At 47.8% G+C, this 25,940-nt stretch overlaps 1 protein-coding gene across 1 annotated transcript in view; it reads left to right on the top strand.

Annotated features, from left to right (window-relative positions):
* The window catches only part of Col15a1 (collagen type XV alpha 1 chain), a 101,333-nt gene that overhangs the window by 57,115 nt on the left and 18,278 nt on the right, over nt 1–25,940 (top strand). The window contains exons 14-30 of the mRNA XM_021244521.2: nt 1,116–1,208; nt 2,733–2,858; nt 3,373–3,435; nt 10,043–10,078; nt 10,492–10,632; nt 10,826–10,894; nt 11,659–11,694; nt 11,813–11,896; nt 13,900–13,965; nt 15,875–15,910; nt 17,840–17,902; nt 20,247–20,315; nt 20,423–20,458; nt 23,310–23,363; nt 23,465–23,524; nt 24,068–24,136; nt 24,241–24,282. Coding sequence (XP_021100180.2) covers nt 1,116–1,208; nt 2,733–2,858; nt 3,373–3,435; nt 10,043–10,078; nt 10,492–10,632; nt 10,826–10,894; nt 11,659–11,694; nt 11,813–11,896; nt 13,900–13,965; nt 15,875–15,910; nt 17,840–17,902; nt 20,247–20,315; nt 20,423–20,458; nt 23,310–23,363; nt 23,465–23,524; nt 24,068–24,136; nt 24,241–24,282 — 1,143 coding nt within the window. The remainder of the gene's footprint in view (nt 1–1,115; nt 1,209–2,732; nt 2,859–3,372; nt 3,436–10,042; nt 10,079–10,491; nt 10,633–10,825; nt 10,895–11,658; nt 11,695–11,812; nt 11,897–13,899; nt 13,966–15,874; nt 15,911–17,839; nt 17,903–20,246; nt 20,316–20,422; nt 20,459–23,309; nt 23,364–23,464; nt 23,525–24,067; nt 24,137–24,240; nt 24,283–25,940) is intronic.

Here is a 25,940-nt window from a genome sequence, read left to right as displayed (position 1 = left end):
TTCGGACAATGCTGGGGAGGGACTCTCTGGTCCCTGGAATTTCTGGGCCTGCTGGACCCACAATGTATAAAGACAGCCTCCCAAAGTATCTTCTGGTCAAAACTCAGGGCTTCCTGCCTCTACTAGAATCCTGCAGTGTACTCAGCATGAGAATTCATTTCTATCCTGCATCCAACTCAACATGTTCCAAGCTGAACCTCCACCTCTGGCCCAGACCTGCTCCCTGCCAACCGATGCCTCACTCCTGAGAGTGGCAAGAATGGCACTGCATTTATCTTGTCACCAAGGGGGGAACACAGGAAATGTCCTTAAGGGATCTTCTCCTTCCCACTCCCCAACCAGGCTGTCCCTTGGTCTCTCCAAGTCTAGCCTGCAGTGCTTCCTCTTCCCTGGGACAGAGAGGGCAATAGCCTGGTCCCCCTGCCTCCCTCACCACCCCCTCTCCTACTCCACAAGCCTACCACATGATTTCCATGCGCCCGTTCGTAGCCCACGCCCGGCTCCTTCTGAAACCTTTTTGTGGGTGCTCAGTGTACATCCATTGAGTGATCCAAGGAAGCCTTGCCTGCCTCCTGTCTTCAGGAACTCAGTACCAGGAAGGCATTTTGAAAATTTCCTTTGCTTCTTTGGAGGCCTTTGTGCACAATGACAGGTGCACACCGAGGGCCTTTGCAGTGCCAGAGCTTGTGCTGGACTCTGGACATGCAGGAGGTCACATATTTGGACCTTTTCTAGTCTAGAGGGGCTGACAGACACACCAACAACTAAGTTACGAGTCGGGTAGTACTAGCACCTAACTGGGCCCTTGAACAGAGGCCAGAGGAGCCCAGAAGAAAGAGAGGTGACTTTTGCTTCTGGAAGAGGGGTGCAGAGGACTTCACGAAGGAGACAACTGTAGAACTGGGCTTGGAGTTGGGGTTTAAATGTGGGCAAGGAGGCTGAGAACCAGCCACTCTGGGGTGAACAAGGAGGGAGGAGGGCAGCTGGAGTGGGGAAAAGGCCAGAGGGCAAATGGGTGGCAAAAGTTATGGGGCCGTGACGTAGGGAAAATGTCCAGTGATGTGGCTGTCCTTGGAGACTTGGAGTCCAGCTTTGGGAATTTCTTCTCTTCCCAGGTGGGTACCGAGGCAGTGGGCTCTGGCCTGGGCTGGGCCCTGGACATCGGCTCTGGCTCCGGGGACCTGGTGGACCAAGAGGAGTTCCTAAGGGTGAGTGTGAAGGGTGATGCCATCTGGTGTCTAAATTCAAAATGACCCAGAGGGAAAGATGTGGGAGCAGCAATGATGAAAGCAGAGGGTCAGTGCTGAGGACTGTTGCTGATGAGTTCTCGGAGATTTGTTACACTTTGCTCTTTACTGTTGTATGCATTTGAAACTTTCTGCTTCGGTCAGTTTTGTCTTACTTTAAGTAAGTGTGAGTCTGGATTTACATGGAGAGCCTCCTCTTCTCCACTTTGTGCCTTCCTCTGGCAGCGGCTCCAGCAGCACGTTTGCCCCAAACCTTCACCTCCACACATTGCCTTTTGCCCGAGCCAACCCGCCTCACTCCTTTTTCTTTGCTTTTTAAGGATTTCCTTATTTCTATAAGTACGTATTTGTAGTACATACTGTTTACGTTCCTTGTGGGAAGTTGGCACATGTCCATAATATATCTTAATTCCTTTTTCATCCCTTCCCTTTCCCTCCCTCCCCCTCTACCCATCTCGATCCTCTTCCTTTTGGAGGGGAGGTGTTTGCAGTACATAAAGTTTACATTCCTTGCGTGGAGTTGGTACACGGACCTCACACATCTTAATTCCTTCTTTCATCCCGTCACTCCCTTTTCATTAAAGAGACCCCCTAGCCTCTTTGGATAGCGTTTGCACTTTTGACTTCCACACCCTGCTTGCAATCCTCCCTACCCTTAGGCAGCCTCCGCTGTCCCCCTGCAGTCTGCTCTTCCTTCCTTCTTGGAGCCTGTGGCCCCTTGGCCTCCTGCCCAAAGCTGGACTCCACCAGTCTCTCTCAATCGCCACCAAGGGAGTGCCTCCCTCTCCAGCTGCAGCTGTTGCTCTGTCTGCAGGCCCAGCCTTCTCTGCAGCCTTCTCTGAGCCCCCAGTCAGGAGCTCCATTTGGCTGCCTGGCCCCCTGCCGACTCCTTATAGCCAGGCTGGAAGGGTTCTGATCTCATCCACGAGTGGAACTGGATCCTAGTGAATCTTCTTGGGACCTTCTGGGCTGGTGAGATCAGCCAGCCTAGCAAGAGACTACAGAGATGTGTATACTTTGGGAAGAGCCAATCACAAGGCTGGACAACAGGCAGTGATGGGTGGGGGATTTAGCTCAGTGGTTTCATCACCTGCCTCGAAAACTCGAGGTCTGGAGTTTGATCCCCGGTACCAAAAAAAACAGGCAGTGTTTGACCTCACAGTTAATCAGAAAGCTAAATCAGCTCGAGCTCCTCTGGGCAGCCCAACCAATGGGATCTTTATTGTGTATATCTGTACAATAGATCACACAGTGTAATGGGCTCAGAACACCTTAGATTCAGATCCCAGCTTTTACACAACAAGCTGTATGTGGAGTTGAGTCCTTGAGTCACATCTCATTGTGCCTCAGTCTCCCGATCTGGTAAGTGGACACCAATTCTCATTGTAGGGTTGTTCTAAGGAATGGAGAGAATGTGCAAACATACATGCTCAATATACATTTCTCCCCACTCCCTTATTTCTAACGGAATGCCTTGTTTTCTAGGGTCCCCCAGGCCCTCCAGGACCACCTGGCTTACCTGGGATTCCAGGAAAACCAGGAACTGATGTTCTTATGGGGCCTCCTGGCTCTCCTGGAGAAGATGGAGCTGCTGGTGAACCTGGGCTCCCGGTAAGCAACTAAAGTCCCCTCTCTCTCTCTGTAGCCAAGGAGGGTTATATAGATGCAGGCCCTGGCACTGTGTAAGGCTGGGAGAGATCAGCTAGCTAACATTTGTGAGCAAAAGCCCTCCTCATCTGGTCGGCTGCTGCGCCTCTTGCGAAGCAGCATCCTATATGTGTTGTTTCCTTGCTCCTTGGTGGTCAGTGTGGGAAGTGCAGGCTTGCGCTGGACTTGGGAACCATAGGACCCCAGAGCTGGCCCAGGTGGACGCCCCTTGGAGACCATCAAGTCCACACCTGCCTTGTCCCCACGAAGGAGGAAATGTGACCCAGAGACTGAAGGATGCTTGTCCAAGGGGCATAGCCAGTGGTAGCCCAGCTGGGCCAGGACTGGTGCTCTTTCTAGACCGAGATAAGGCCCTGGGCCTCCCACCTCATCCAGCTCCCCAGCTGCCCTCCTTCTAGGAAGGGTGTGTGACTCTCATTGGAGATGTTGTGGACTGACTGTCTTTAATGTTTCCCAGGGCCCTGAAGGAGAGCCTGGACTTGATGGAGCTGTGGGGCGTCCTGGGATGAAAGGGGAGAAGGTATGGGGAAGCTGGGAGCGTTCTAACACTGGGGGCCGCCAAAGCCACACTCTCTGGCCCCTAAAGGTGATCTTGCCTCTTCTATGAATGACTGACTTTGTGATTCCAGACTGATCACCTCTGCTAGACCTCCCCACTGTGAGACTCATTATCCCAGATCCATGCTCAGTATCTTCCTGGCCTGCTTCTGTCCATCCCAGCTTCAATGAACAGTGCTGCCATCTACCAGATGACTTGGACTCAGATATGGAGCCTTCTCCAGCTCCTCCTTCCCTCTCTCCCCTGCCACCAAGACTGACCTCCATATCTCCCACCTTTCTCTCCACCCTGATCTGATCTTTCTTCTTGCCCATACCATGGTATTGGGGGTCTCACTGGTGCCCATGCTCCACCCATAGCCTGTCCTGCATCCTTGGCTGATGCAGCTTTCCATAGCAGGCCCTCATCGCCCACTACTCTGTCCACTGTCTCTGCCAGACAGAGCCTTCATACCATTCCCAGTCTGTACCAGCTGACTCTCTAGCTTATTGACAACTCTCCCCTCACGTGGCCCCAGACAGGGGCCAGCCCTGTTGAGAGGCTTGGGCATGCCTTTCACTACCAGCCCAAGGCCCTGCACTGTCCTTCACCTGTCTGTCCCTCGTCCTGTCTGGGATGTCCTTTCCCTTTTCTCATCTTGCAGGGCCCAGTTCATGTATAGTAGTCCCCCTCTTTCTCCTAAGGGGCTATTTCTAAGACTCTCAGTGAATGCCTGGAACACGGACAGTAACAAACCCTATATGTACTATGTTTTACCTATACGTACATACCTATGATAAAGTTTAGTTCATTTATTGGTCACTATAGGAGATTAACAATGATAACTAATAATGTAATAGAACCATTATAACAATAGACTAATAAAATTGTCAGCATCCCCGCTCTTGCACTTTAGGGACATTATTAAGTAAAATAATAACTCAAACACTGCAGTACTGTAATAGTCAAGCTGATAACCAGGATAGCTACTAAAAATTGATGGGTGAACACCATATACAGTGTGGATGCACTGGACCAAAGAGATGATTCACGCCCAGGACAGGATGGCACTGGACAGCACGAGATTTCTTCCTGATACTGAGAATGGCACACAATTTAAAACTTGTGAATTGCTTATTTCTGACATTTTTTAACTTAATATTTTCAGACTGTGGTTGACTGGGTAACTGAAACTGCCAATTGTGGAACTGTGAGCTGGGGTGAGGGCACTGCTGAATATCCCGTGGGAAACTCTCCCTAAAAGTAGAAAATACCCCTCCTTCCTGCCTTCTCTCAGCCCAGTGTTTAAGCTGCTGGGAACCTTCTTAGCCAGTGACACTGAAGGTGTTAGCTGACCTATCTGTCCCTCACCCCCACCCTGACATAGATACATAGTAGTCTCTGTATCCTTAGCACCTAGTGCAGACCTCCATTTATGTTTGATGAATGAAGCTTCTTTCAGTCACCATACTGACCTGCCATTCCCAGAGTCCAGCCTGCCTTCCTTCCTTGTTCTGTGTCTGTAGGCCTGTCCTGTCTTCTGTCTGTAAGCCTTGGCTGATGCTGGGATGGGAGAATTTTTACCCCTTTTCCTTGCCAGCCTGCTTGAGATAAGATAAGCAATGCTGGCAAAGAGAGGTCATAAAAATAAGGATCCTTGTACTAGCAATGTGGTGAGAGGGATCTACAAGGGTTCTGAGGAGGGAGGGCCTCTTCCCACTGGGATGAGAGCTGTGCCTCTGAGCACCCCTTGGTCCATGAAGGCACTGAAAATACCAACTGCCTAGACACCATGGTCCCTGAGCTAAATTTCCAGTTTCTTTCAGCTCTCAAATATGTTTAATTCAACAGTAACCCAGTTTTCATGCAAATCACATTTCTCAGAAAAAGAAACAACTGTTGAGCTATAGAGACTTCATTTTACATGTACCAGCTTTTTCATAAGAAATTAAATTTTCCAGGAAACCCCACTGTTCTTCTTACAAGTTCCCCTGGCCCCACCCAACCCTCCCACATTCTGTCTGGAATCTACAGGTACCCTTGCCCATGTCTGCACACAAAACTCGCCACAGGTGGCTCTGCAGTTTGGGGAATTAGCTGCTCAGATGAGCATGGAGTGGTAGCTTCCCAGGGTGCCTGTTGGAGATCAGTCTTGTTTGCTGGTTGGTTTGTTCCTAAAATTTGTTTGGAGTCTGAGTTTGTTGCATTGTGTGTAGTGGTGTTTTTTAGAAGGACTAGGGAATTTGCATTTCGAGAGCTGGAGGAGAACAAGAAGTACAGAAAGTAAAGAAGATGAGTGATCTCAGCACAGTTACAGAACACACAGTCCAATGAGACATTTGATCCTTGACTGCCCTTCACAATTCCTGTCCTTTCCACTCCAGTGGCAGGAGTCTCATTCCCTGCCTGGGCAGCCTTCATGGTTGGATCGATCCACTTGTAGGGAAGTTTTCCTCATGCTTTGATGAAGTTAGCTGCCTTTCTTATTTGCAGAACATGTAGACCAGTCCAGGCAGTTGTCTAAAGTGTGGGTTTCTCCTCAAAGAATAAGGTTTCATTCATTTAGCTAGATAGTATTATTATAAAAAAATAGGATTGTCATCAAAATGGTAGAAATGTTCCTTAGTTTATTTCCCCCAAATTAAGGTGAGTCGCTAACTCTAAGACCTTTAGCTTAAGAAAGGATGAATGTGAGTGGCCTGCTTTCTAAGAACATAAGATCACTCTGGAAGGGGTGCTGAAGAACTTGTTGGAGGACATGGACAGTTTTTTTTTTTTTTAGATAAACGGTGGTCATTGTTTGCTTTTTTCAGAATCTAGGTCATTTGTATTTTTCTTAGTTCTCAGAAAGTACATAACACCTAGGCAGAAAAGAGTCTGTGCTATGAAATTTTCTTCAGTAACCAGAATTGCTAAGGGATGTTGCACTCCCAGAAATGAGCTTGGAGTAATTTCATTGGGCCCAACATTTCATTATAAAATCAGCTTCTGTCTTTGTCCATAAGATGCAAGAGAAATACAAAAAAATCATTACCGCTTCCTGTTTCTCCAAGTAACCCCAACCTGCCTTTAAACAATTCTCTAATTCTTCTATAATCAAAAAGCAGGATACCTCTGAGCAGGGTGAGGTTACAGTTCAATGGTAGAGTGCTTGCCTAGCATGGGCATCTCCCTTGGTTAGATCCACAGCAGTGCAAGAAAGGGGGGGGGGGGAGGAAGGAGGAGGAGGATGGGAAGAAGGAGAAGGAGAAGAAGAGGAAGAAGGAGAAGAGGAAGCAGCAGCAGCAGAATCATTTGAGCAGTAAGCTGCTATTGCCTAGAATCCGGTAAACAATTTAGAGCTTGTAACAACATATGTAAATGAAACATCACATTATTTGCCTGATTTCCTTTATGTTTTCTTTCATCATCAGATGTCCTTGGCAGAGCATCTGGAAGATAGGCTTCCCTAGAACTGAATAACCATTGTCAGTTGTTGTGGATAACAAACTGAATTTGTTCGTATTGCAAACACCATGAGCAAGACACTCACAATCTGAGATACCACGATAGAAAAAAAAGACCCATGTACCTGTTCTTTTCTTTGATGTCCCTGTATGTTGAGTTGTACTAATCAGCTTACTATTCCAGTTCAAAGTCTAATGAATTTTAAACCACAATTTCATAGCATGCTGCATGGCTATGAAACTTCCATCGCAGAGTTATCTGTCTGCGTTGTATTACTTATAGCCACACTTGCGGCTCTGCTGGTTGGAATTCCAAGACAGTTCACAGCCTCCCAGCACAGAAGCTCTGTCTAAGGAATGAAGGACTCAGCCATCCCAACTTTTGGAAGTAAGGAGTCTTTCCTGAGCCTTTCATCAGAGCTCCAATTTTCACCCAGTCTGTTCATGAAATTTCTGATAAGGCAGGCCCTTCCATCCTCAAACTGATTCACTCAGGGAACTGCTGGTCACCATATCTGCAAGCCAGTGGAATGTCTACTAGTTCCATCTTTTCACTGTGGACAGTCTGGGTAAAGCCATCTATTTCTCAGATAAACAATTCTGTTTCAGATAAATCAGAGTCCAAAATATCTTCTGGGACTTCCTCTGAAACTGCTACAAAATGCACTCTTGACTATAAAAAATAGTGAAAGCAATTGAAAAAATAGTTTTTCACTTTATAATCATCATTTTCTTTAATTAGATCAACTGGCAAGACAACTGTCAGGTTCTCAGCAATGAGACTACTTTAGCTTCTGTGTCACAGTAGCCCTGACAGTGGTTTGATTTGTTGCTGGGAAGAAGCAAAAGGCCTGCATTTCCCTCAAGGACAGATGGCAGCAGGTGATGGCACAACTGATCACACGAAGAGAAGCTGACAGAAGAAACTGGAGCCTCCAGATTAGGCAGCAAAATAGGAACTTTGTTATTTGAGTCATGTTTCTGGCCTCAGTTTCTTCCCAAGAGCACTGGCCAGAGGGAGGGAAACGGTCCCAGGTTCAGCTGCTTCCTTCACCCAGTACCTCCCAGATAGCCAGGGTGGCTCCACTGGCTCCCGGGCCAGGGAGGCAGCCTGAGTTCCACAAGCCACCTCAGGGCCCAATGGAGGGTTGAGGGCAGCAGTTCTGTCACTCACCTGCCTGGTCCATCTGCCAAGACCTCATTCTCTTCCCCACTCTGTCCCCCATTCCCAGGCCAAGGGCTGAGCAGGGTCTCCAACCACAGGACAAAGGACCTGCCACTGTGAGAGCCTGGGCCTTTCCCGTGCCCAGGTGTGCCTCAGACAGGAGGCAGTTGTCTTGCCCTGGCCTCTTTTCTGTTCTCTTTATCCTCTCCATCTGCTTCTCCAATTAAACAGGTATTGGGATTCTGATGCTGTCTTTTTATTGTTCTTTCTAGGTGCCTATCCTCCCATGTTGCTTTCTGTGAGAAATCTGTAGCCCGAGCTTTCCTGTTAATTCTCTCTTCAGGTGTGTCTGTTCTGTTGTTCAGTCCCTCTATGAGTTCTTTATTTGAACACTTATATATGTTTATTTCCAAGATCTCTAATTGGTCCTATTTCGTACTATTCTTTTAATAGCTTGTTCTTGTTCTGTGGTTATAACATTTCTTTTCTCTCTGAGAATGTATATTGTATAGTTTAAAAGTCCAAATTGGGCTACTTTCTTCACACTATTTTCTTCGCTGGATATTCTGTTGTTGGCTTTGTTGTGTTTCTTTCACAGTGTTGCTTTTCCTCGTGTTTGGTATTTCTTGTTCATGTGTTTGCTTTTGACATTGGGATCCTGCTTTAGACTATCTTCTGTCTCTGTTTGCACTGACCACTGAGAAGGTGGACCAAGTAGCTACCTCTGAGGTTTGTGAGTCTCAGGAAGGGGTGGAAAGTGTAGGATATACCATCAAGCAGGGTATGTCAGTGGTGGATCTGCGTTTTGGGTGCCTCTGGCCCTTTCAGGGGAGCCAAATCATAGGCTCTACCCTATCTCTGTGACCCAGTAGGAGCAGAGGGTCAGTGACAGGAGCTGGGTGGCTATCCTGCTGCAGAATTTCAACCTGTCTCCCGTCAGAGGCCTGTAGGCCACCCTACTCCTGTCTTTCTCCGCCATTTTGCGGGATGCTTTTTTTCCTGTGGTTTCTCGCCATGGCTAAGGCCTCTGTCTTCAGCTTCCCATCTGTCTCCCTTTGGCATCCTCATTTCAGGTCCAAAGCGATTCCCTTCTTATTTTTGAGCACAGATATTTTACAACTACTTTCTGGCTTTCCTGTGGATTTGATGTAGGAAGGGGACTCTAGCCCAGGAAAAGGGAGCTGAGGGCACACAGCTTTATATGGCTGTCACAACATAATCATGTCGCTGTCTTCTGTACGACCGTGCAATTGCTGCTTATTTCTTGCAGGTGTATTTGTAGTCTCTTCCAAATTATCCATCTGGGTTCCCCTATTACTATCACCTGATTTAGGGACCACTCTTGTCCACCTGCCCCCTGTGGGTCCCTTGCTCTTCTGGAAGCTTATTTGGGGCTTCTTTCTGTGGGACCCATTTCTGATCCCCCAGAAACCATAATTGCATGATTCCCTGTGGGGGTAGACATGTAAACTGTTCCTGTGAAACCTCTACACTTCTGTCCCCTGGAGGCCATTCTGGTCAGCTTTTGTTCTTTAGATCTTCCTAGAATAGAATCAGTCTTCATTCTCCATATTTCTAAAAGTCTGGGGGATTACATGTCAATTCTTGAGCCCCTTGTCTTGGTTTAGAATAAGGGAAGTACCCCTCACCTCTGCCGTGGGAGGGGTGGGAAAGAGGATTATGGCTTCAGTGCCCTGACAGCTCTCTTAGGAATTCTGTGATCTCTCCCTGACTCATCTCCAACTTCTCTGGTTTGCTCTCGAGACATGGAATGAGCTAGTAGCTGAAGAATGGGTTTCACAAGCTTTCAGGATGACTCACTTAGCAGACTGCCACTTATTCCAATTTGTTTAGAGTGGAGAAGTCAGCCAAACCCCTGAAAATATTCTGTTGCTTCAGGGTCCATAGTTCTGCATTTTCTTCTGAACATACCTAATGGAAATATATACTCATTGGCCCTTGTGTTTGTGTTTTTCAGGGAGCAAGAGGGCCTAATGGCTCAGTTGGTGAAAAGGTAAAGCAAAGCAGCTTTCTTCGCCCTCCTCACCTATCTTGGGTTTGGTATCATTGCTCAGACCGTTGAGTTGAAGTGCTAAACACATGAATGTCAAGGAGCAGTGGGAAACACACCTTGGAGGAATTGCTCAGGGCACGAGGGGTAGCTGGGGATGGTGGGGAGCGAATACCTTGCAATGTTTCCCCTTTCTCACCGCCTCCCTTTGAATCCATTCAAATGAGCACATCAGCTTCTCTCCAAGCAAAAAGTCCATTAGCAAGACAGCTGTCTCTGTGCCATTGAGCAGTACTAGTCAGAGAATTCATCAAACTAGTTAACTTTAAAGAGTGTTATCCAACCCAGGTGTGTGTGTGCCATTTCTCCCATGAGTAAATCTGGGGCTGGTGATCAGCCTGTCCTCTTCCTTACAGGGCGACCCTGGCAACAGAGGCTTACCAGGGCCCCCAGGGAAAAATGGACAAGCTGGCACTCCTGGAGTCACGGGACCTCCGGGGCCCCCTGGACCCCCAGGGCCCCCAGGTCCTGGATGTGCAACAGGACTGGAATTTGAGGTACTCTTCCCCCTTTCTGTGGTTAAAGCATGATGTGCAGTAAGGATTTTGGGAAAGAGCAGCTCTCTAAATGCTGTTCCAAGGGCAGGGGCTGTGTTGATTCTCTCTGGGCTCCCAGCTGCCAACACTACACTTGGCACAGGTATGTGCTGAACAGTCAGATCTGAAGTTCTTATTCTTCCTTCGTCCCCAGGATACTGAGGGCTCGGGAAATATCAGGCTGCTGAATGAACCCAGAATCTCCAGGCCAACTGTTTCCAGTGTAGGTTGCCTTTGAAACCTTCCTGTAAGGATTGTTCTGCTGTCACATCAGAGTGAGGAGGCGGCGGTGGGAGGCTGTACTGGCTCTACCCCTTCCAATAATTCATCCCCTCTGTGCTGTCAGCCCCCAGCTGTGCAACAGGGAGACTGTATTGCCTATGGGGTGCTCTTTTTAGCCTATGTCCCTGGGGACCCCCACAGACTTTTGCACAAAATACTATGTGGGAAAATTTGAAAATCATCTTTTTCTCTCCCCACTTCCTTACCTCAAAGCCTCTCTGCTTCGTTGCCTCCCTCCAGCTGCCCCATTCAATACTCACACTTTGTCCCATTGTAAAACCCTGTGCTCCCTACTGCACCTGTTCCCAGGAGGTGCAGTCTTTATTTCCTGTGATGCTTGCTCTCATGAGGGCCACCCCTTACGGTCTTTGTCACATAAGACTCAGAGCCATACCCAGAAGAGAACAGCATGGCACCTTCTGTGACTGAATATTCAGACATCCGCCTCTCCAGATGCAGAGGGCTCTGACGAGTCAAGAGGACACTCCCAGTGCTGAGAGAGAACCTCCAGTCCCTCACTCTCCCTGGGGGCTCCTTCCTTCAACTCTGGAAGAGAAATTTGCCCTTTATCTTTTGCTGCCATTTCCTGGAACAAAATCCACCGGAGGGGCTAGGGAGTGACAATAAAATCCGAGGAAAAGTGAAGAGTGAACAAAGTGAATAGAAGAAAACTAAAAATATCTATCTACTTGTTTATTTTTTCAGGGTCTCAAAGGAGACAAAGGAGACCAGGGACCCAAGGTAAGGTCGCAGATCTGAGGTAAGGGGTGGGAGAACTTCCCAGCCTAGTTGTGGAAATGTACAGAAAGTTCTTATACGTGCACAATTACTTATTTTCACTTTTTACTCCTGTAACCAGGGTGAAAGGGGACTGGATGGAATCAGCACTGTGGGACCTCCAGGACCCAGGGGTCCCCCTGGGCGGATCGAGATCTTGTCTAGTGTGAGTAGCCCTCGGGTCAGAGCTTGGTTATATGTTTTCTGCCTTTGCTGAAGGTAGGGGAGTAGGTTGTCCACCACTTCAGGGCTTTGGGGCTGCTGTACATAGCCAGTATCTGGTGTTAGAGCGTCCACCTGCCAGCCTGCTTCACCTGTCTATTCCTGTTCTGGTGCCACTGCTCTCACAGCACTTCCAGAACCTTCTCTTCTACTTGGTAGCATTTGAGGTAAACTCAAAAAGCAGCCTAGGAACACAAGAGCTATTAAAGTCTCAAGGAAACCCTAAGTAAGCAGCACTCATCTTCCCCAGACAGCTTCTGAACAAGCTGAGAAATAAAGCCAGTGATGAAGAGGTAGGCCCAAAGACCACCTTATTGCCCAAAGAAGTTGCACTGAAGGCTTTTGCTCTGTGGACTCACCCTAAAAGAGACTTGCTTGCCAGGCATTAGGTGGGTTTCCTGGAGACAGTCAGGTCCAAGAGAAAGCTGAGCACATCTGTGACTGCTTCCCAGAACTGCCATCCCTTCTTGTGAAGGAAGCATCTTTGGATGACCCCTTTGGATGGCTCATTGGTGGTCTGTTAAAACTAAAAATATCCATACTCCACATGATCTCCATACAAGTAGGGGGAAGCATTCTCTGCCAGTCCGAATCAACGGAGAAGTCAGTAAGACATGCTTGTGACTTCATATTAAAATCCCCATCCTCATACACCAATGGCCTGGTGACATGTCTGTCTCTTCCACTTTCTCCTTGGGACCCCTGTTCTTCTCTGTATCCCCACTGCTGGGTGTCTAGGGCAGGCTTCATCACTGTCAGCTGAGTGAAACTTGAGGTGTCATTTAATTCTCTATTCCTGTCATCACTGCTCTAGCACAGATACTCATGGGCATAGAGTCTCTATCAGGTGCTGTAAATATAAAGATAGTGGAACACAGAAAGCCCCCAGAGCAGTCAGGAGAATGGCTGTGACAGTGCAGGAACAAGGGAAGAAAGCTGGTTTGCAATATGAGAAACAGGGAAGACTTTCTGAAGGAAGTGACTTTGGGCAGGGCCTGCAGAACTGAGAAGGATCTTGCCAGGTAGGCATGAGGGACAGAATTTCCAGAATTTAAGTATGAGGGGCACCCTGAGCCAAAGCAAAGAATAGGACCGTGTGGGTGTGCCCGGGACACAGGGAGCTGGCTGAAGGGGGCAGTAGGTGAGTGATGGAAATCTGGAGAGAAAGCTAGAATGTGGGCAGAGATCAGATCATGGTCTACTCAATATTGAGCCATTGTATTTTTAAAAAATTGTGGCCCTTGCGGGGGATTTGGCTCAGTGGTGCTGCTGCCTGCCTCACAAGCGCAAGGTCCCAAGTTGGATCCCCGGTACCCCCCCAAAATTGTGACCCTTCTGAGAGAAATAGCATCATGCTGATAGACAACAAAAAGACAAAAAGTTCCAAATAACTGGGAAAAGGATGAGTAGAGTCAGAAGGAAAAAAAAATATGATTTAAAAATACTGAGTGGGTAAGGCTTTGAGGAAATAGGGTCTCTTGTATGCTCTGGTGAAAGTGTAAATTGTACAGCCCCTTTGGATGGCTCTTTGGCAGTCTGTTGAGACTAAAAATAGACATACTCCAGAATTCTGCATGGAAAGATCTCCACACAATATGGTTGAGTGAAAAAAGCAAGTTGAAGAATAATGCATAAGCCTGATGCCATTTATGTAAACTAATCACATGAACACACACCAACACTATATGCTTTCTGTGGGTGCATATATATTTAAAAAGAGAAAGCATGCATGTAGTGTGTCATTTAAAAGTTAATTAAAAGAGGAAAGCAGCACGGCAGAGCAGAGTTGTTGGATAGGAAGAAGGAAGAATGAATGTGTTTGGCATTGGCTTTGGGGTGTTACCAATATGTGCCATGCTGGGTGACTTCAACTAAAGCCTCATGGCCAGAAACAAGGCAGAACACATGCCATTCTTTGTGCTCATTGTCTGATTTTTCTCTTTCCAGTCTTTGGTCAACATCACTCATGGATCCTTGAATTTCTCCAACATTCCTGAGCTCCTAGGGCCTCCGGTTTGTATTCACTGTTGCCCTACAGGGAGGTTTCCAACCCTGTTGAAACAATGCCACCTTGGTTTGGAATCTTTTTAGCTCTTGATGCATAGAGGTAGCGTATATCAAAGTAGGACAGAAAGGGAACTTTACATTTCTGAGGAGTTGCTGTCACAATAATTTGATTGTGTAGAGTTGTGTCTAATGCAACCAAAGCTTTTGGTCCTTTGCATCAGATAAAACAGAAATCAGAATCCTAGTAACAAACAAATTGATATCCATGCCTTTATCTGCATTGTCTCATTTCACAAAACAAGAAGAGCTACCTTTGTGCTAATGGGGCAACTGGAGCACAAGGAGAGAATGTGATTTGCTTTAGTCTTTCTAGCTCCACTTTAGAGATGAGGAAATTGACACACAAGAAAGTCGTGTTACTTCCACAGTTCCTCAGAGCTGACTCATGGCATAACAGGACCTAAGGGGAAGGAAGCTTCCTACTCCCACTACAATCCAGGAAGGGAAGCTTTGGCTTTTGGAGCCTCAGGGTTACACCCCCTTTCCTCCCCTGATTCCCTTCTTGATAGCATTGTGCTACGATTTGGGCAGTTTATAGGAAGTGAGGAGTGTGAAAGTGCTCTGTATTCTGTGATCTGTGTAAATCACCTTGGAGGCAGGCTTACTCCTCTACAGCTGTGCGATGCAGATGTCCACTAGGGCTGCCCACCCTGCAGATCCCAATGAGGTTGGCCTGCTCATCCATCCGTGCATATCCTCGGGGGAAACCAGGATCTGCCCCAAGATTTCTGTAGTTACCTGGAAGGCTCCTCTGCCCCTGGCTTTCTCCTTCTGTGGAGTAACACCTGCCTGTGGGTGACCTTGCTGTCTCTTCTGCACTGCATCTACCTGGCTCCCTTTCCTTGATCACTATTAATATACCATCCAAGCCAAGCAAAGTCACACACACCTGTAATCCCAGCACCCTTGAGTCTGTAGCAGGAGGATCACAAGTTTAAACCTAGCCTGGGCAACTTAGTGATAACCTGTATCAAAATTACAAAAAGAAGAGCAGGGGACATGGTTCAGTGTGAAGGAAAAAATTAATAAATGAAACAAAACACCATCCAAAAGACCCCAGTGATCAACCCTATGGCAAACCAGCTAATAAGCAAGAACCCATTCATGGAGGGTCTTTTTTATCCCCAAACTATTGGAGGTTTTGGGTGATAGATGGGTTGATGCTGAAGCAAGACATGTACAGCTTAAAATTGAAGAGTAGGCATCTCTGATCTGCTAGTCCCTAGGCCCTGTCTGCCTGCATTACTATGCCTCCCCTTCCTTTCTTTCCTACTCTCTTCCCAACTGTTGGCCTGGCCTTGTGTGAGTCCAGGCCCCCCTCATCCCTATGCTGGATCAAGTTTTATTGTACTCAGCAGCAGTCACATCTTATCTACCCATCTTTCCTTTTCCTTTTTCTTTTTCTTTTCTTTTCTTTCTTTTCCTTCCTTCCTTCCTTCCTTCCTTCCTTCCCTCCCTTCCTCCTTCCTTCCTCCTTTCTCTCTCTCTCTCCCTCCCTCCCTCTCTCCTCCCCTCTGTCTTTCTTTTTTCTGCCAAACTCCTATACCTTCAATAGCAGCACGTACCTGGGGTTGGCAGGAAGAGACCCTGGTCCTCAGTATAATGAAGCACAAATTCTTAGTGTCCCAGGTCCTTGAAAATGGCTAGTCTGAGTGGCCCCAGTGTAGCATGTGCCCTAGTACTAACTAGCTGCGTGACTCTGAGCACATGGTCTTCTCCCTCCTGGGCCTCTCAGCATCCTCCTCCACCAAATGGGACAGTGAGCTCACTGGGTGCAAATGGGCTGGGAGGGAGTGGCCCCCTGTGGCACGATTCTCTCTGACTCTGGAAATGCTCTGTCTTTGGTATGTCACAGGGGCCTGATGGTGTGCCTGGGCTGCCTGGATTCCCAGTAAGTACTACAGTAACTATTCTGCACCTGTGCCCCAAAGCCGTGTTCATGCTCTTCTCCCACGTAGAGTGGTGGTTTTCTCCATCCCTGCATGACCATACTTTCACACCATCTTGTTCGTTGTTTTCTCCTTGCTCCCACCTGCAAGTGTCCTTCTCTTTGAGTCCCATAAGGCATTATTTTCACCACTCTTGGTGATTCTTTTCCACTTAAATAACAGATATTTGTGCCATTGTGTGTATTTGTTTTTCCTCAACCACTCCATGAGCAGCTTGTGGAGGGTTAGATGTTACTCGTGTCTCTTTATGCCAGGACCAAAGTCTGAGCCAGCAGTTGGCTGCTATGAATGACAATAGATGAGTCAAACATTTCAAGTAGGTAAAGTCTAAATAGTGCCTAAAAGAAATAGGTTGGTAACAGTGAAAATCAGGGGAGGAAGGGAAACCATAGAATAGTAGTCTAATAATTAATAGTCTGTATGTGCACAATTACGGGACTTTCCCTGTTGAAAGTGAAGTTCTGTTATCGGTATAGAAAGTGATTATTTTTGTCTAAATCTTTGATTTTGTGCTGAAGCCAAAGATCTGGCCCCAAGGTGAAGCCTGCACAATTTCTCCAAGACATTGCAAGTCTGAAAGGCCTCATGCCAACAAGTGACATGCACTACTCCTAGGATAAATGAAGGAAATTTATCAAAACTGCAATGGAAATTGGTTCTTGATGGTGGATCTATAGATGATCTTTGTATTTTGTTATAGTTTCCTGAACTTTTTATATTTTCTAAAGGTGCATAAACTATGAAAACACCAAAAATGCATGTTAACTAGACAGAAAAAACAGAACAGCTGGGAATATGGCTCAGTGGTAGAGTGCTTTCCTAACATGCAGAAGGCCCTGGGTTCAATCCCCAGCACTGCCAAAAAACAAAAAGGCAGAAGAGACAGCAGTAGCCATGGGACAACCTCTTGGTTAGGAGGAGGAGAAGCCCGATCTCTGAGCTCCAGCCCCAGTGTGGTGGCTCCAAGACACAGGGCATGTTCCAGAGCATTTTTCCCTCTGAGGATTTCTGTGTTCAGAAAGAGACCAAACCACTGCAGGGAGGAAGGAGGGGACCAACTAGGCAGGATTCAGGCCACTGAGCTCCTTTAAGAAAAGCTCCATTTGACATATTGTGTATTGGGCATTCATTCGAGACTTGATTTGAGAGAAAGGGAAGGAAAGAACTTCACTCCTGAAAAATAATAATTGCAAATATATGAATGGCACCACCATCACGGATAGCTCACCCTTTCACCCAGAAGACAAGACAGGGCTTGTGAAAAGCTAAATATCAATAAAGTGTTAAATGTCCTTCGGGGATGGGTGTCATGGCCAAATGAATCATTGTCAGATATTCAGTGCTTCTTGGAGTTGAGATGAGGTCACATCTGGCTGGGTGTGGAGTTTGGCTTTGCAGAGGATGGCATGAACATTAGTTCAGAGAAGGAAGGGGGAGACAGGGGAACAAGGGAGGGGAGTCATACCAGTGGCATGGAAAATGAAGTACTGGGAGGGATTTGGGTGTCAGATAGGATGTTGGATCCCAGCTTGTAGGAGCCAGTGAAGGAAGACAGTGTTGGAGGACGAGTGTTGGGGAAGGTGGGCTGCAGGAAGGCCTAGGGAGCCATCAGGGAATTGAAGCAATAAGATGAGATAACAGCAGGACCAGTGCTTCAGCAGCACTATCAGTTAGTATTCCAAGAGGTGTGGGGCCTGCAGGTCTCCTAGGGCTCACAGCTGCCTCTGCTGTACCAGGCCACAATCTGTGAACCTCTTGAAGTTGAGAAAATGTCATGGTTAATTCACCTGGGGAATGGCATGCTCTGTTCTTTTAGATTGGTGGAAAGATTTAATCTTAATAACACAGTACCCTCCAACAATTCCTTCCAGGGCCCTAGAGGACCAAAAGGTGACACTGGCTTGCCTGGATTTCCAGGACTCAAAGGAGAACAGGTAAGAGGGATCTGGGTATCAGGGTGGGATTGTGCTTTTGAATTTGCTAACCATTTCCATCTGACTGAGCATAGCTTTTAACCTTTTCTTCTTTGAGAAATTGTTCATATACAACAAAGTTAATTCCTTTATATTGTATGACTCAGTAAATTTTTAGTAGATTCACAAGATTGTACAACTATCACCACTGTCTAATTCTAGAATATTTTCAGCAGGTCCTAAAGAAGGCCTGTGCCTATTGCAGTCACTTTCCAGCTGTTAATTTATTTAATCTTAGAGTTCTTCCATGATGAAGTTCACTCTGTGGGTGAAGTTGATTTTCACCATAATTTGGAAAGAGAATGCAACTCAGCACCCCCTTCAGTGCTGGTCTCACATGCTCTATGCTTTGTCTAATCACCTGTGGGGTATCTTCATTGGAATATGGGCTCCCTGAGAACACTCTTCTATCGCTTGGGTACTAGAACAGGGGCTGGTGCACAAATGATATTGGAAATGACTATTGGATGAAAGACTGCATAGTTAAAGAATAAAATAGTGGCTGATACTTAGAAATTATAAGTTGGGGCACTCTGCCGTTGAATGACAGTAGTGGTCCAAAATCTTTGGAATAAATACTTAGTATGCAGAGCACTTCCTGAGAACTCCCAGGGTACAGAACTGGCCTTTGTACCTTCCACACTGGCTCTTAGAATTAATTTCTCAGTTGGTTTTTATAGATGAGAGTGGAGAGTGACATCCACAAACAGATCTCAAAGACTCTGGATTGGACCCATCCATTTATATACTCATCCCATCCCTCTTTCATCCATTGTCCCCTAAGGGCAAAGGGACAATGGACAGTGTTCGGCCTGCTGTGGTGGAAGTCTGCACAGAGCAAAGGGTGTGGAAGCTTATGCAACCTCTGAGCCTGCTATGGGGAGTTGGAGGGGCCTGGTTTTTGAGAGAAAGGAGTGTTAGGATTCTGTCCCTCCCTCTCCCATCATGCCACACTGGCCCCCAAAGAGGAGAGAGGACCCTAGTGCCTGTTGGACCACAGCTCCAGGGGTCAGAGGGCTGTGTTCTGGGCAAAAAATTGGGGCCAGGCACGAATGATGTCTTGGGGGTGCTTTTGCAGAAGTGGGCTTGCAGAAGTGAGAGAGGGCCAAGGTAGGCTAGGAGGAGGCTGGATTGAGCAAGAGTGGTCCTTGCCTTTTCAATGCTCTTTGTCCTGTGTGGCAAGGTCAGACACATCTAGAGGGCCTGATGTGCAACCCCTGCCCCCGACCCTCTGCCACATTGAATGACCCGGACAAGTGCCCAGGCAGCTTTGCTTCAGCCATGGCAGCAAATGTGCTTCCTCTTCCTCTGCCCCTAACACTTTTGTGCTTGCTTCTTCTCACTGCTGGCGTGCTCAGGACTGCCTTTCCTCACCAGTGGAGTGGTAAGACCCACATACCAGGGGTGGCCTTTGGGGGGATGGAGAGAAGAGGCTGCACTGCTCATTTTGGTACCACTGCCTGGCTGCTTCCAGCCCTGTTTAAAGGAGGCTGTCCTGGCCCAGCTCAGCTCCCCAGGGGCCAGCAGGAAAGCCTCTGGAGGTTATAGAAGGTTCCTCTACTTGGCCTTGTTCTCAAGGGCCTCCAGGGATAGTTGATGGCTCTGCTAAAGACAGGATTGGGGTCAGGATCCTGTATCCTTGCCCCAGACTTCTATCTCCTTTTTCCCAATGTCTGGAATAGCTTTGCCTGACCAAGTGCTTGTAAGTGTTTGGACAAGAGCCTGGAACTCGGAGGCGAATTACCCGTGGAGACCCGAGGCCCCTATGTCGAGAGAGGCCTCTGGGTGTTTACACTTTCATCTCTTTCCCAATTTCAGGTGTTTAAACAAGAATAGAGATTTTTGGTGGGGGACAGATCCCAAGTCAAGTTGTTAGGAAAGTAAGCCAGCAGGAGCAAGAGGTGCCTGGAGGGATGTCACTTGGCTAGAGGTAGACAAGACCATGGAGGGGCTGGGTCCCAGAGCACTGAGAGCGAGGGTACGGATCTGTCATCAGTGGGAGCCCTGGAGGGTGTGCAGATCACAGCCCTTGCCTGGGATAGGAACTGATGGTACACAGTGGGAAGGGCTGTGGGAACACTCAGCCTCATAGCGGGCTGGTTCGACACTGTAGTGTATGTGCCTCTGAAGTGAGCACTGGTCTGAGACTTTAGTGAGAGATCATGTCGGAGTATTGGGGCTGGAGGAACCAGAAAGGCAAGATAAAAGTGAAGAGTCATTTAGAAGGACTGGCAGGTTTTGGGGACCCTCTGGACAAGGTGGCAGGAGGAGGCCCAACTTCATCAGAAGGTTTTCTGTATTGCAGGGTGAGAAGGGCGAGCCAGGTGCCATCCTGACGGGGGATGTTCCTCTGGAAAGGCTGAAGGGGAAAAAGGTAATTATGTCACCAGGCCCTGAAGGCACACATCTGCTTTGGCTTCCTGTCTTTGTTACCCCCGACAGTGTTCCTCTGAGTGACAAGTCTGTATCTCCCTGTTTTAGGGTGAGCCTGGACTGCATGGAGCCCCTGGACCAATGGTAAGCCAGCGCATCACTCAGCTGCAACTGGACTGGGCTTTGAAGCATGTATCATACTCTGGCTCACTTAAACCTAGTTGTCTTAGTAGTGAAAATACGAAGAATGTGACAAAATCTGTGTGTGTTAGGGTGGGAAAACTGCAGCCACATAAACATTTCAGCGGTTGAATACAGTAACAGCCATGTCTCTCACTTGCACAGCCTACTGTGGTGTCTCCTTATTAACCCCACAACCACCACCAACACCAACAGTGACTCAGGACTCACGGTACATCCATGCTGTGACTCTGCCATCTTGTGGACTCCAGCTGGCAGGCTAAAGGTTGGGCACGGGAAGAGACCATGGAAGACATCACTTCTAGCATATTTCATTGGCCAGAACTCAGATTCTGGGGCTTTGACAGGTAGCATAGCTGTGTGGCCAGGAAAGAGGAGATCAGGTGGTGGTGAGCTTTCAAAGTTAGGCCACAGTGCTTGCTGGCTGAAGATTGCCCATTTCCAGGGAACCCCTCAAAGGTACCCCACACAGTCTCTCTGCACCTTTTGTATTTTGGATTTGCTCCTTACTTGCTATGAAACCTGGAGCATGCCCTCTTCTGTCTCTGGATTTCTTTTTGCCCATCTGTACTTGGAAGAAATAGGATTAAGACTAGGTGGTATGATAGGCCCCCCTGGCCTTGCTGGTCTAGAGATCTGCAGCACATGTGGGTATCTGAACAGTTTTCATGACTACTATTTCTTTCAGGCATGAGCCGTAAACTGCTCTGTCATATATTCTTCTCCCAAAATAAAGACAGTTCAGGTGGAGAGCATCCAGTGTGGGTCAGACACTGTGCTGATCCTCCCTGTGTATCATCTCATTTCTCACCACTCTAAACTGGGAGTATCGGAACTCCATTTGATAAGTCAGGTTCTCTGGAGGGAGGGATAGATGATGGGGAATGAATCCAGGGCCTTTTGTACTAAGCTACATCCCCAGCCCCTTTTTTATTTTTCTTTTTATGAGACAGGGTCTAGCTAAGTTGCTAAATTGCCCAGGCTGGGCTTAAATTTGCAGTCCTGCTGCTTCAGCCTCCTACTGAGCTGGAATTGCAGGCATGTACCGCTGCACTCAGCTTGAACCTCTGTCTTACAGATAAGGAGAGCAGAGTTCAGAGAGTTTAAGTGACCTCTCAGTGTCGTGTGGCTTGTAAATGGCAGATGAAGGATCTCAGGCCAGCCTGTCAGAATCTACATCCAGATTCTTTCCACTACACACCCACCACTTTCAAAGATCAAGCTGCCCTTGATTCATTTGAAACATTATAAGCTGCAGAATTGTACATGGGGTTTGTTTGGTTGAAGCTGGATCTCAGGCCCAGGGAAAAAGGATCACAGGTTTGTGTAACAGATGTGTGTCGTTGAATGATCCATAATCTCCAAGGTGCACCCTTTAAAAGTCCTTCTAAGGCCTGTGGTCCCTGAATCAGGCAGAATGGACACCCAGAGTACAGTAGCTGAGAGCTAAGGCAGACTGGAAGAAACTTGTTCACAACTGGTTAACTGCTCAGTAACCTCCAGTACTATAGGAAATACAAATAGTTAGCAACAGGGCCAGCAGGCGGCTGCAGATGGCTATGGCTGTTGTCCCACTGAAGGCCAGCTTGTGCACAGCTTGCCAAACACAGTCAGTAAGGGCACCTTGTAATTTGCATAAAGATGCCATATGCGCAAACTGTGGCCCTGGTGACTAGTTTAGCTTGCAGCTGCTTTGCAAATGCATTAGGGTCTTGTTACTCAAAGCATGGCCCAGGCACCAGCACCACCAACCATTGTATGGGAGCTTGTTAGAAATGCAGAACCTCCAGCCCAGCCCTGACAGACTGGATCTGCATTTTAATGGGATCTAAGTGGTTCTCATCTACATGGACATTGGGAAATATTGCACTAGAACTTATGAAACAAGTGGGCTGTGCTCTGCTAACTCCTTCCTTAAGAGTGATGTGAACTGGGAACTTTACTGCAGACCCCATTTCAATGCAGTCTTTTATTTGCAGTTGTTCAGGGCATAGCTATCTGTGTTAATGGTGGCAGAAAGAAAGGACTTAGAGGGCTGCTAGCTTAAACCTGCCATTTTTCTGAGAGATAGGGCAGACCCAGAAATAGGACTGGGAAGGTACAGATTAGAGGAAGAGCATATTCTGGAAAACGGTATAGGATTGGTGGCGTTGTATCCCAGATGCTGGCTAATCTGCATCCCAGATCCCAGAAGGCATGACAGTTTCTGCAGTAGCTTGAAACAGGGCAGTAGCTAGACAAACATGTGAGTCTAGAAAGCTGGCACTGAAGGACTTGGTTGGAGAACAGGGTGCCAGGCCAAGACTGGTCCTTGGGACATTAGGAGCCAAATCTTATCCCAGGTCAGGTACCAAATCCTGGGCAGGCTGGCAAATGAGGAAGGCAGGGCTGCAGTACTCAGCTTGGGGGACAAGCGGAATTCTGGGATATGTGACCTAGATAGAGTAAAGGTCCATCTTCTGAGCCAGCCCCGACCCAGATACCTGAGCACTGAGGCCCTGAGCTGCTGACCTCTTGCTTCTTAGTCAGCCCTGATGGTGAAGGTTCAGGGCCTTGGATAGGGTACAGCCTGCAGGAAATGGGGTGTCAGATGGGGCTAAGCAAGTGCTTCTAGCAGAGGAGAGGTAGGAGACCAGAAGCTGAATAGGTGGCTATTTTGTAATTGCCCCTTGCCCACCTTCCTCCTCTCCATGGTTCATAGTCACCACTGCTCCCTAAAGCGGGCATGGCACCCCCATCTCTCTGAACTTTGAGTTGCTCTTGTTTTCTAGTCTGATGTTTGTTTTGCCTCTAGGGTCCCAAGGGACCACCAGGACACAAAGGAGAATTTGGCCTCCCTGGACGACCTGTAGGTATCAGTGTTCCTCAGACTGGGTGTAAAGGGTGGAGCATGTGGCCTGGCTGGTTCCTGGGCAGGGTATTTACTAAAGAGTCTCCTGTGGGTCTCAGGGTCGCCCAGGACTGAATGGCATCAAGGGTGCCAAAGGAGATCGAGGAATAATGATGCAGGTGAGTGCCACAACCACTGACTGCCACCACCCATGTCACCCTGGGGATAGGGCCGAGTCCTTGGTGTCCAGAGCAGGGTGAGAGAGGGTAGGTCTTGTGATATCCAGGAACTTTTCTTCTTCTTCCACCACCACTTCCAGAGGTCCTTGCACCCAGCTCTGTCCCCTAGTTTGCTCTCAGGAGTGTCCCTGCCACCAACAGAGCACTGCTCTGGGAGCCAGAATCTGGGTTCCAGAATGTTTGCTGTAAGTTGCCCTGTGGCTTTGAGCGGGTTGCTTCCCTTCATCTGCATGTGTCAACCCAGGACAGTACTTGTTGCTCTGCTGTCTTCTCCATGGTTTGTTATGAAGACATAGCGAGGTTAAGGATGTGGAAGTGCTCTGTGGACAGACTGGCCTATCCAAGAGAGAAGTTGGTTGCTTTCAGACCAAAGGCCCTCCTTTCCTTCTGGTGCGCCTGCCCAGAACCTGGGAAAATGTCCTGCAGCCACCTCTGCATTCCCAGCACCCAAATTCTGACATGTTCTATCTTTACTGCCTTCAGGGCCCACCTGGCCTACCTGGTCCTCCAGGCCCCCCAGGACCACCTGGAGCTGTGGTTAACATCAAAGGAGTAAGTTGGAATGGGGCTGGGGGAGACCTTGCAGGGCACCAGACTGGTTTATGCTTGAGTCAGGTATCCCATTGGCCTCACCTCTCTTATTCTATTTCCTATAGGCTGTGTTCCCAGTACCTGTCCGGCCACACTGCAAAATGCCAGTAAGTAGCATATGGTCACTGCCTCCAGGATCAGGCTTTACTCAGAAAGAAAAAAAGATCAGTCTTTGTCTGGGCTTGTCCATCCCCAGATGTCCTCTCTGAGTCTTCTATCAACTATGTGTAGATCCTTAAGTGACTAGAGGCTTTAGATAACAGACTATGGCAATGAAATACACTGGATCAGGTAAGGGTGCTCACCCTGGCTGCTTTTAATATGATCCATAAAGCAGTGTCTTTTCTTTTTAGTGTGGCCATTCTAGCTTCATGCTCAGTGTAACATAAAATTGAGGAAAGTAGACCCAGAATGCTTGCCTAGAATACTGGAGGCCCTATGTTCAGTTCCCAGCCCTTCAAACAGAAAAATCCCAACACTAACCTGTGGTCTCTACACAGGGAGTTTAAGGGCTAAGGTCTGTAACTACAATGTTTTTCCCTTGCCAGTGATCACAATGCATACCCCAGAGGGGCAAGGCTGATCTCTCTCCCTTTATCGTGAGGAAACAAACTCACTCACAGAAGCTCACTGGCTAGTCTAAAGTTCCAGGACATGATGGAGTTGGAATCATAATTCAGATTTCATAATTCATAACTACAAAGCAGCAAGTGCAGATGTGCTTGCCTGGTCCCTCAGCCTGTCAGCAGCACCTTCTCTGGGGTTTGGCCCATATTATTAAGAGAGTCTTAATTCTGTGGGGAAACACAGGAAGGTGGGCCAATCTCTGTGCACAGGCATGAGTCATGAAACTGCACATAATCATTCTTATTCATTCAGCAAATATTTATTGAGTACTTCCCCAGTGTTGAATATTCTCCTGTGGCCTATGGACACAGGGGTGAGCTAGACAGGCATGATCTCTGCTCTCAGGAGTATGCAGATTACAATGCAGAAATAGTCTTTGAAGTGGGTTTGTAATTGATGCCTATAGGGGTTGGTGATGTAGGTGCTGGGCTCCAATGCTTGAAAATGATGCAGTTTGGCTGTTTCCCCTGACATGTGCCCATGTCTGGCCTTTAAGGCATCCAAGTGTGCAAGCCAGGATCCAAGAGCTCTGGTCCACCTGTGTAAGGTGATAGAGGGGCCTCCTGGTTCAACTGCATGTGAAGTCAGCAGCACCCAGTGCATGATTATATCGATGGCCTGAAGAGAAACATAAAGTGTCAGTGCTGGAGGAACCCTTTGAGAAACTGCCCAACTGGCAGTGGGCTGGTCATGGCTCCCACAGTGCTGGGTGTCAGAGGCCTTGCCCAACTTACATGACCTCAGGCTTTAATTGGGCCAACCATGAGACAGCACTTGACAAACTTTAGAGTGCTGTGAAAATATACTGCAATTACCATGGCCTGTGCTAGGACCTTTTGTAGCCACCATGGCCTTTGGGAGAATGGAGTTACTTAAAAGAATTTCATGGGCTCTGAGCATTTTGAGTGAGTTATTATTTCATGTTGCCTGGCTGGACACCATGGGAACTGGGGCATGGACATTTTCTGACCAGCTCTCATAGTGAACATTTTCAAACTGAAATGCTTCCAGCATTTCACAAACCCTTTCTAATTTCAGCCCTTCTGACACCCTAGCAATTTACAGCTCACACCTGCAGTGGGGGAACTTATCAGCACCACTGCACGGAATCAGCCTGGTGCTGCGACCTTCATCCTTA

This window comes from Heterocephalus glaber, unplaced genomic scaffold, assembly GCF_053883595.1.
Source record: "Heterocephalus glaber isolate CG9 unplaced genomic scaffold, H.glaber_assembly_v1.0 deba00001481, whole genome shotgun sequence".
Lineage (NCBI taxonomy): Eukaryota > Metazoa > Chordata > Mammalia > Rodentia > Bathyergidae > Heterocephalus > Heterocephalus glaber.
The sequence above is the reverse complement of the archived record's forward strand: the minus strand, read 5'-3'. Positions and strand labels throughout refer to the sequence as shown.